An 11,130-nucleotide genomic window follows, 5' to 3' on the forward strand; every position below is an offset into this window, starting at 1 on the left:
CTTCTATGAAACATCATTTGCAAGTCCTGCTTGCAAATGTCTCCTGGTCAATCTGCTTGTTTTATTATCAAACTTAGGTCCAGTATTAAACTGCAAAACAAACGCTTCTCTTATGAGTGTTAATAAATGTAACCGGTTTGACCCAATCGGACCGGTGTCATTTCCCTCGCCATAGTAGGAAAAAATGTCATCGCTAACAAATATTGAAATTTGCAAATGCACTAGCAGACCTCCGTTACACTTCAATCGACCCACTTAAATTTTATATGATGAAATTAAGTTTTCCATTGTTGACGCCATTGTTACTGTGTTTATTGCTAAAAGCCACAGCTTATGATACACAAAAGCTACAGCTTATGCTACACGTGCACTGAGAGGGGGACCGACCAATCACAACGACCTGAGAAGCGGAAGCTTGCGGATATGGTATCTTCAGACACAGTTCTAAACCAACGTGATCTCATAAGAATGCGTATGTATTTGTACGTAAAGTCTATATCTAGGAAACGTCATCATTTTGCGCATGGATGGATCGCAGTGCGTACAATATCGACGAATAAGTTATTTCTTAAACGTAAGAGTGTTTACGCATGTACAAGTTAAAAGACGTAAACATATTTACGAACCCACGAACTCATTCATATACTCAAACGTCCAACGATTTATTGCGTGTATCGTATCACATAACTCCTTTATTAGAGCAGCACAGATGTAAATATATCAGCGTGCAGTGAGATTTATTCTTCGAGAATCACAATCTCGTTGGGCGTGTAACTGTTGCCAAGCAACACTCTGACATGGTGGAAAGTAACGGGTCTTGTAGCCTGGACCAATCATAATCAGAGACCCAAAATAACCGCTTAATAAATTAACCTTGTGTTTGTTTATAACCGGGACCAAGAGAGCCGAACTATCCGTTTTATAAATTAACCATGAGTTTATGTCAAATGTAAAACACACAGTCAAAGTTTTAAGCATGTCGTGGTTCACATAGAATTAAATAAACTTTTGTGATTGATAGCTGTCAGAACCAATGGAAACGCTCATAGAACAAGTTGGCTTTAGAACCAATGGAAACGCTCGTAATAAAACAAGTTGGCTTCAGAACCAATGGAAGCGCTCGTCACACCGAAATACAAATCAGTACGGTATTTTTGTTAAGTAATAAAATAATAATACTGGTAAATTATAAAACGATTAAATCATTTAACTTATTGTTCTATCAACAGCATAAAAAGAAACACCAGGCATTAAAATGACAGATTTATCATGCAAAAAACATGCTGTTTCATGCGTTACGCCACTAGTTTTTGCATACGTTTTCAACGTAACGTTAACGTTAATTGACTGGCCTTCTTTTTTCACCTTCCGTAAAACCCTTTTTTCACCAAAGATCTCCCGCGCAATTTTATCAAGGTAAGTGATATTGCTGTGTACATATTAATCTATTTTAACTATATCTTAAGCATATGTATTTTGCCTATTAACGTTATTAACGTTAAAGTTCTGTAGCTATATAACGTTATGCTAATCTGTAATTTAAGTGAACTTTTTAATATAAATCTAACGGTTTGTACTGCAAAATATTGTGAAGGTATAGTCACTCTTACGAGTTAGTAACGTTACTGTTTTACATTATATAACTATGCGGCTACATATTTGTAAAATGAAAAACGTAGTTTTTGATAACGTTAATTTGTTTTGTGCTAAATTATGTGCTAACTTTAGGCATGAAGGCTGTGTTATTCATAGATATTATTCCGTCATAGATGTCAAAATAATGTAATCTATGATGAGCTGTTAGTATCTTTGAGTGGTGCTAGGACTTTTGACATATTATCTGACCATACAATACCAGCATACTGTGTCTACGTGTTTAAAACTACATAAAAAAGCTGATTCTGACATTCTGAAGTTAAATTTGTTGACACACTGTATAACAATGTGATAATTGCTAGACATTTTTATTTATCATTCTACAGGATGGCAGGGACCACCTTCAAAAGATGTTCGTCGTGTAATGTCCACATAGCTGTGGCATGTAAGACATGCAAGCACTGTGGCCAAAAGCAAGCCATGAAAGAGGCTGTGAAGGCTGCTAAAAGTAAAGTTAATGCGAAATGGGTGTCCAAGATGAAGTCAGGATGTAATTCATGCAAACTGATCAATTCAGCTCACGTTCTGGTAAATTACCATCTGTTAAATAAATTACCAAAGTCAAAGCTGTAGTGTAAATACTAAATACTTTTTATCAAATATATGGTTAGTGTATTTCTTTTACCACTACTGAGGTGTATGACCAGATTACATCTTTTTTTCCCTGGTTTCCATTGATGGTGTAAATAAGTAGTCCAGCCCAAGACTCACTAGTGCCACAGAGCCACATTGTTACACAATTTGGTGCTATCAACGTACAGATGATTTACCCATTGTTGAATATGATTATTAAGCTTGGATACGAGGACAGACCTTAAAACAGAACATATCACACAAAATGTTTATTTTTGTAATCTGTATGTTCATGTTGTATCGCTTAAAAGCTATGCCATATTAATGGTATGTATTCAGCTGTTTACTGATGTGTCTTATTCATGTAATTGTAGATACACAAGTTGCATGCTGTTGGCAAATTTCCCTTTCTCCTGCTGGGAAAAAGGAACGCATCTGGGTCTTTTACAGTGGATGTCGTTACAGCACATTCCTTTTCAACTATACAGGAGCAGAATACCCTTGACACTTTGAAAAATATTTTTTCAAGTCTTCTGAAAGGTATTATTACATCTGCTTGTTGTGGTGTTAAATTGGCAGTCAAACATAGAAAGATGGGTTACCCAAAAATTACCCAAAACAATTCTTTCATCATGTAATCAATCCTCATGTCATTTATACAAACAACACAACATCACTGGTCCCTTTGTGTTCCACAGAAGAAAGAGTCATATACAGGTTTTAAACAACATAATGGCGGATCATATATTTAAAAAAAATTTGGGGATGGACGGGTTTTGTATTTTATTTACAATGTTACATTACAGTTAATCAAACTTTAAATTTCATAGTGTTACTTTTACTAAATTGCATGTATCAAAATACCTGGCCAAATTTGCAAAGGTCTTTATTTGTACAGTATATAGTAGTCTTATGATTTGTGGTTTTAGAAATGATCAAGATAGCTGAGACATAATAAATTTCATGACCTTTTATTTATTTGGTAGGTTCTGATAATGTTTTTGTATCTGTCACAGTGAAATATAGTGCCCAAAGGGACCTTGCAATTGAGGAGGACCCCCTCCAAGGTGGTGAGCCCTCCAATGGTACTGGAGGAAAAGACACCACCATATCTCCAGAAGGGGTTGATGTCAATGACCTCACTAGAGAAAACAGCACTATGACTCCAGAAGGGGATGATCTCAGTGAAGAAGACACCACCATCACTGCACTAGAGGATGATCTCACTGGAGAAGATTCCACCATCACTCCACACAGGGATAATCTCAGTGACCTCACTTGCAAAGATTCCACCATCACTCCAGAGGGGACTGATCTCAAAAGTGTCACTGAAGGAGATGTTGTTACTTTGATCCTTACTCCTGTTGAAATCTCTTCTGATATTTCTTCTGACCCCACTTCTGCTCTCCAACCACCAATAAAAAAGAGAATTCTTCAAAGGTTACCAGGTATTATTTCTTCCATATTGTTGCAATCATTACAGTTGTTTTTCCTTTTGATTCAGTAGAACAGTGTTTCCTAATCCTGGTCCTGGAGAACCCCCAACACTGCACGTTTGTGATGTCAGTCTAATCTGACAATTTTATGAGGTACTGGAGTCTTTACTAATGAGCCGATAGGTTGAAAAAGGTGTTTTATAAGTGAGATATGTCAAATGTGCAGTTCTGGGGATACTGCGGGACCAGGATTGGAAATCAATCCTGTGATTTGTTGTCTGCTTTAAATCTGAAACATATATTTGACTTCTGTATAATTAGGCAACATGTTTCTCACAGCGTTTTGCAAGACGGGTTTACCAGTACCCACACTCTGTGCTTCACCTGCCCTTGTTCCAGGCATAAAGACCCCTACTGCAAAGCTCACACCTCCTGAATTTACTATGGCCAATGCTCTGCCTGCAAAGGTACCTGCACATAGGTCCCACATGCTTATCCAGTTTGTGGTAATGTATATCAAATGTTCGGAGGACATTAGAACTCTGTGGGATGTTTTTTTGGGATTTTATCTAAAAACTGGTTGGAGCAGTTGTCACTTATCTATTTACATGTTCTTGTTATATCTGAGTAAGGGTAATAAAGGCATTTTCTATATTAATGGGTACATCCATTATAAATTAATTAGGGATGCATCGAAAACCAGGATCAGTATCAGGGACGATATTACGCTCATGTACCCTGTACTCGTACTCGAAAAAATACACAGATACCTTAGACCAGCGGTTCTCAATCCTGGTCCTCCCCCCCCTGCATATTTTGTGTATCTCTCTTGTTTAACACACCGGATTTTAATCTCTAGCTCATTAGAAGAGAGCTTAATGAATGAAACCGCGTTCCGATTGACGTGTTCCCTGAACTGTGTTCATTGCTCTCTACTCCCTGCACACAGGAAATCGGCTGACGTTAACTTAAGAACACCAATTGCGCAACACTACTGCCTGCAGCGACTTCACACAGACAAAATCTACTACGGAAGATTGAAGGGTTATTTAACCGTAACCTTGAGATTTGCGCAACATTATGCCCATTTCAAACTGGAATTATGGCAGAATATCTAGTGATGTTTACTTCGCAGGGCTCTTACGGGCGTATTAAACAAACCTCCGAAGCGGTAGGAGAAGCATGCAAAGTATGCAGAGCGCGGGGGCGCGAGGACCAGGATTGAGAACCGCTGCCTTAGACTGATACCTCGTCTGACTGAAATTTGTGCTTTGAAAGTTTGTGACAAGCACATAAAATAATATTTTTTTTGATAATGTGTTTTTGTGTTTTTTCATGTGGAGTTGTATGTAATTATGAAGCTATTCTATTTTTATTAGTCTCACTGTGTTGTGCTTTGAAAATTGCCACCTCTCCCCCCTCGACGAGCATCAGAAAAAATATTGGTACTGTCTTTAAAAAATGGTATTGACGCATCTCTAAAATGAATCTGAATGTGAATCTTGTCTGAAAAGTACTTGCTCATGAATACAACAGGTATCATACTCTGATTCAGAACATAAAGACTTGAACATAATATTAACAATTTTGTCATCAATGTGTTATGAAGGCCAATGAGCTAGTCACAAAGACTCTTGAGTCTCCGAAGTCATCAACCCGGATGCGCTACAAGATTAAAGGCAAGACTGTCATGAAACTTACACTCACATGTGATCTATTGCCTGTGTTGGATACCATTTGTCTTTTAACAAAAGTCTTTTTTTTCTTACTGCCATCAGACTGCCCGGTACACCTAAATCAGGAACATTTCCCCGTCTTAAAAACATTGGGCGTCAGAATATCTCAGCATGTAAGTTACCATGAGTTTATATTTCATTTGTTTCATTCACTTTGTATTTTAAAGTAATATTCTGGGTTCAGTTTACAGTAAGTTAAGTTTAATTTTGACACATTTTTGTTTATTTATAAAAAGAAAGTCAGTGAATGGGCTCTATCCAAAAAAAATGTAATAGTTCTACATGACTTCAGTGTGCAATTGCTCACATGGCTTTATTCAAGTTACCACACTAATGTTAAAACATTCAGTTAGGTTCATTGCAGCATTTGGCTCAATTTGTGCAGACAGTATGTTCCTATGTACTACAGAAATCATCTGACTGCTCATCAATGAATAAGTTGATCAATAAACAGCCGAGATCCAGTGCCACTGTTAGGCTCCAGATAAACCCATCCATTTTTATGTGGTCTAAAAATGGGATTCCCAAACTCCCAAACGCGACCCCCAAAATAACAATGCCATTGACTCTATCATCACTATCCTCTGAGATTGTTAAAGTATACAAACTTTGTGCATAAATGCGTACGTGCACCTATTTAACCCAAACGTGCATAATGACAACACAAAATAGCACAGTCTACAATATTATTTTATAGTCATTTACTCATTACTTTACTTGTTGTTTTACATAAACTATTACTACAGATGGTTGAATTTCATCAAACTTATTCGAGTGCTGATGGATGTGCCTCTTTCTTTGTTCGACATTAATAAACATTTCATTTTGACAAATTAGAAAATCCTAAACTTAAAGCCTGAAAAATAATCTGCATGCACATGGGCTGCTGCATCTAACCTAATGCATTTGCTAATGTTGCTAATGTGACATAATCACCTCAGGGGTCCCGATCGAGGGGGAGGAGATTCCTGAGGCTGATGACTTTTTATATGCATGGTTTTATTCTTAACTCAACTAATATTTTCATATTTTCTACACTTATAGATTACATGCGCTATTTCTAATAATCCAAAACATATTTCTGGAAATCATATAGCGGCATTACAACCCCCTACTTTTGGAACCCCTGGCCTAAAACAGCGTCTGTGGGGGCTTGGATTTTGTTTTAGCCGAGATGCTTTTGTCTTTTGCAGACATCAAGGCCTTTTTTGTTGCTGAGCTAATTTGTACACAATTCAGAATGTACCAAATGTTGATTTGGCTGCTCATAATGTCCCTGCTATCTCTCTGATGGATTTGTACTGTTTTTAAAGCTTGATGTTGGCCTGTATCACCTGCATGGAGAGCTCATTTAACTGCATGATGTGAATTCACAACAGTGGCTTCCAATTGCAAATGCCACACCTAGAATCAGCTCAGTCAATTGTCTATTTACTTTGATCGCTTCACAAAGTCCCCTAAACATATTATTCCTAAACCCTTCTCCAATCTGATGTGGATATCCTCCAATTAGAGTGGGCATGTCATCTTCAACCCATATTCATTATATAAATTAAACTTAAGTATGTTATAACAAAAAGGCCTTTCTCTTAATATATTATGTGGACCTAACTGTATAACTTCTGTCTTTTAGATCTATTTTTGAATGTGTATTTCAACATACATGGATTGGCTTGATTCACTTATATTGTAATGACCTTACTCTAACACCCTGCAATGTTGTATTCTGTTTGATGCAACACAACATGCCTCTTGGGTCCAGTTTACAGTTCTGAATATTGCTTCTTTTTCTAATAAATATCGGAAGAATCCACAAGTTTTACTATTTGTGTCAAAGTCAACATTTTAAACCCAGATTATTCCTTTATTGCTTTAGATAGTAACTTGAAAAGGTAGATAATACACTGTATACTGTATACGATGTGATCTAATGTAATTTATTTTTAATCTCAGGGGGAAAAGGAGATAAAGGTGCGCTGGCAGCCTTGCTCTGGCTGGTACGTACAGTTTTCTTTGAACTCATTTTTCTAGGTTTTCTTAGGCTTTTCTTGGAAGTTTCAAAACATTTAATGAAACACCATAAATATTATAGAATTCCGTGTAAATTTGTGCAACTCTTACAGATACAAAGTAACTTGATGTTCAGTCTGATTTTGTATGTTTGTGACTTCTACAGCCATTCACTGTTACTTAATCCATAGAAATGCATACAAATATCACCCAAGTAATCAGTTAAAACACCCCATAAATGCCCATTAACCAGGCAAAATACACTAACAACCAAAACAACAATTATCTGTTTATATCAAGTCATGTCAAGTTTTATATATAATACTGTTCATAAACATATACATGGTTTTACTGTAGATATACAAGAAAAGGATTTAGTCTGAATGACTATAAAGCTTTTCACGTAATTTTAAACTTTCAGACAAAGCTTTGTTAGATCAACATTCATGTTTGTCGTGAAAATTTTCACGAATGTTAGTTTGTGTTTATTCACTTTAAAATGCATTTTGTCTTCCAGTGGGGCCAAGTGGAAGGACACATGGGAGCCCTATGAACTTTTCCAAACGGACTGATTTTTTTTTTTTTTAATAAAAATTAAAGCAATTGTTGAAGCCTTTTCTTTTATTGTATAACTGAATAAACTGAAGCAGATGAAGTTATTTTTGTGTCGTGCTTATGCTAAAGCCCTACACAGTCACTTGATGTACTGAAATGTGCTGTTAAAGGAATGGCACAATAGAGTATGCCAGAAACTTTAATCTTGTAATAGTTATATGCAGATAGATGGAAAAACTCAGATAGTTGAAACATTTTACTGCAGTAATGGGTTCATTTATTACTGTGGGTTAATGATAAATATTTTTACATGGTTATATCCTGAGCGCATCTGTGTGTCGATTGAATATTGCTGGCATTACAAACTTAATTTACACACAACACATACAAACATGCAAAAATAATAAACAGAAAAATGTATATAAAATTGTAAACCTTTGTAAAGAAATTGTATGATCATAAATACACCAGCATATCGTAAACAGAAACAGTGGAGTCAGGCCTGAGGAAGGTTGTGGGTCTACTGCATCAGCAGGTGAGAATTTCCAACAAACAAGCAACTATAATCTAGGGATATAATTATTTACTGCTGCATACAACACTGTGAGTTTTAGGGAGATTTAGAGGTAAAACCTGTAGAACAGTCATTTTATTAAATTTTTCCTTTATCTAAGAAAATAAATAAAAAATTGCTCTCTTCTTCCAGAGAGACCTGGTCAAGATGGCGACACAAAAAGTTTCACAAAAAGAAGCACAAAATAACATTATCAATATTGATGACTGAATTCCAATCAAAATTATTTACAAGAGTCTATTAAAAAATTATTCAAGAGACATTTCAAAATGGTCAAAGATGGAGGTGCATCTAGGTTAAGTACATTTTGCAGCTCATTCCATGTCCAAGAAGCATAAAAAGAAAATGCACATTTACCAGATTTCAACAATACGCTTGGGACTCTGAGACAATTAATGATGTATAAAGACCAGCCCAGGAGTCAGGGTGTAATGTAATAAATCGAAGGGCGTTTTACTGAAGAATGTTTTTTCCTGTTTAATCAGTAGAAGTTAGCCAGTGGGCCAGTTCATAACATATGATATGGCAGAAGTCTCAGGTTAAGTGAACCAAGCAAGTCACATGTCAACATTTCTACAGTACTGTATAGTTCAAGTCTTCTTAATATGATCAGTTCAATTAGAAAACAATTTGAGATTCAAGTTCAGCTTAACAATTTATTAATTGTTAATGCTTGAACTGAGTTCTGATCATACAGAGAAGGGTCTACTGTGACCCATGTGACCTGGACAGCCATAGTCGGCTGGACAGACATGTTCGGTACTATTTTCCAGGGACATAAAGACATGTAGAGACTGTGGGGCTACCTTCTGTATGTTTGACATCAAAAGACACATGCTAGAACTTAAATATAAAGAAGTTATTCAATTTTTGTGGATCATCCTTAATCAGCACATCTAATCTCATGATTCAGAAGCCCTTCTCGGCTTCTATACCAATTTATTATTCAGGAAGAGTAATTTCTTAAAACTAAACAAATGAATGGTTTCAGACATGTTCCAGACAAAGGCGACTTAATGATGTCTCACAAAGGCCATAAGACTTTGGATACAAAAAAGGCAAAGGCATTCAAATGGGTTGAGAATGTGTAAAACATGATTGGGATAAAATCCCTCTAAATCAGGGGTCCTCAAACTTTTTTCTTCAAGGGCCACATAATTCTCCCTGTCTTTAATGGTGGGCCAGGTCGGTTTGTAACAGAAAATAACATGGGCCGGAGGTACTAGTGAAATTATTGTGGAGATTTAAATATGATTTGAAATCTATTTATTATGCCTCCTAATGGTAGAATAGATTATTTTGTTATGCACAGTACAGATAAATGATTACTTTTCAAGAGATATAGCCTATTTAAAGGGCATTTTTATTACTATATAATGACATTTTTTCATATTGAGTGTTACTCAATATCAAAACATTTACTTATGCATATTAATTAACCTTTATCTTTCCCAACTGCTTGGCCATTTTGCCGTCTCTTTTGAAATTTTCCGCTGGTTCGCACGTCAGCTGTACGTTATGTTGCACATACCATTCTGTTGGCAGGTGAATTTAACAAATAATTAGGCCATAACTTAGGAAAATTTGAGTCTGAAAGACACTATAACTTAAGTGCATAGAAATAAAACAGAACACCATCATGAATTACACATTTCTGTGCACTACAATATCATTATGATCGTTTTCTAAAGTATGCCGTCATTGGTGTGAAGTGATGCTTTAATTTTGCTGGAGGTTAGGTGCTAACGTTAGTTAAAAGAGGGGGGGGACGCAGACAAAACTTTTTTACAGTGGATTGGAAAGGGTCTTGAATCGCTCCCGCGTCATTAAGCTGCATTTATAACAAAGAATGGCAAAGATGCAGATCTCATGTTAATGCTGCACCTTGTAACGTTACTCTGCTTATGGCGTTCACTCAAATGTGGTGCTGTGAGAACTGAAGAATGCGCTAAAATACGCAGCCTAACACAGTTATCAAAATAAGGGTTTTAAACGGGACTATAAGGCGATCTCGAATTCTTGTACAGATTACATTATTACTCACAATATTTTAGGGGGTCTGAGCTAGTTCTTTAGGGGGGCTTTAGCTCCCCTAAAAAGGGCCTAGCAATGCAACTTGATACAAGTGAAGTATATTTACAAGAAAATTGTTAATATGTCTCAGGTGTTCTTCAGAGGGCCGGTCCAAATCTGTTGGCGGCCCACATTCGGCCCGCGGGCCGTAGTTTGGGGACCCCTGCTCTAAATATTCTGGCTCCAAATATGGGTCTGTCCGGTACCACTGCACTCAACCCACGTCCTCAGCTGTTTAATCCATCTAAAGCAGTGTAGATGCCACCCTGTACAGTATCTTAGAAGTTAAGACATGATGTGTCTATCGCAATGGACCACACAATGAAGACATGACCTCTAACCTAATCTGAGAGAGCATCAGACATTATACGTGCATGTCTCACTAACTAGACAGGTTCTTCAAAGGTCTTCAAATAAGTTTAGCAGTCATTACATTACATTTTGATCGTAATATGATTCTTATCTACAAGTAATATAAAAGCAGAAATGGAATGTAAGAAAATACATGACAACGTAG

General features: G+C 36.5%; 1 protein-coding gene across 2 annotated transcripts; it reads left to right on the forward strand.

Moving 5' to 3' along the window:
* The first annotated feature begins 539 nt into the window (after positions 1-539).
* On the forward strand, positions 540-8,055 carry LOC130419743 (uncharacterized). 2 transcript variants are annotated; one of them, XM_056746678.1, is made up of 9 exons: positions 540-1,416; positions 1,983-2,184; positions 2,604-2,769; positions 3,246-3,677; positions 4,005-4,132; positions 5,275-5,344; positions 5,444-5,514; positions 7,355-7,398; positions 7,929-8,055. In XM_056746678.1, exons 1-9 carry the CDS (start codon positions 1,256-1,258, stop codon positions 7,981-7,983), a joined length of 1,329 nt encoding a protein of 442 aa, XP_056602656.1. In that variant the 5' UTR covers positions 540-1,255; the 3' UTR covers positions 7,984-8,055. The 2 variants fall into 2 exon arrangements, with proteins under 2 accessions (XP_056602656.1, XP_056602657.1); XM_056746679.1 differs by lacking the exon at positions 540-1,416 and having other exon boundaries at positions 1,860-2,184.
* The last annotated feature ends 3,075 nt before the right edge of the window (positions 8,056-11,130 follow it).

The sequence above is a fragment of the Triplophysa dalaica genome, chromosome 4, assembly GCF_015846415.1.
Source record: "Triplophysa dalaica isolate WHDGS20190420 chromosome 4, ASM1584641v1, whole genome shotgun sequence".
NCBI classification, from domain to species: Eukaryota; Metazoa; Chordata; class Actinopteri; order Cypriniformes; family Nemacheilidae; genus Triplophysa; species Triplophysa dalaica.

Bases quoted from the DNA above. Each gene is read 5' to 3' on its own strand.
- LOC130419743 (XM_056746678.1), top strand. From the start codon at position 1,256: ATGACAGATTTATCATGCAAAAAACATGCTGTTTCATGCGTTACGCCA. The intron at 2,185-2,603 runs GTAAATTACCAT...ATGTAATTGTAG, and splicing joins TCAATTCAGCTCACGTTCTG to ATACACAAGTTGCATGCTGT. The intron at 5,345-5,443 runs GCAAGACTGTCA...TACTGCCATCAG, and splicing joins GATGCGCTACAAGATTAAAG to ACTGCCCGGTACACCTAAAT.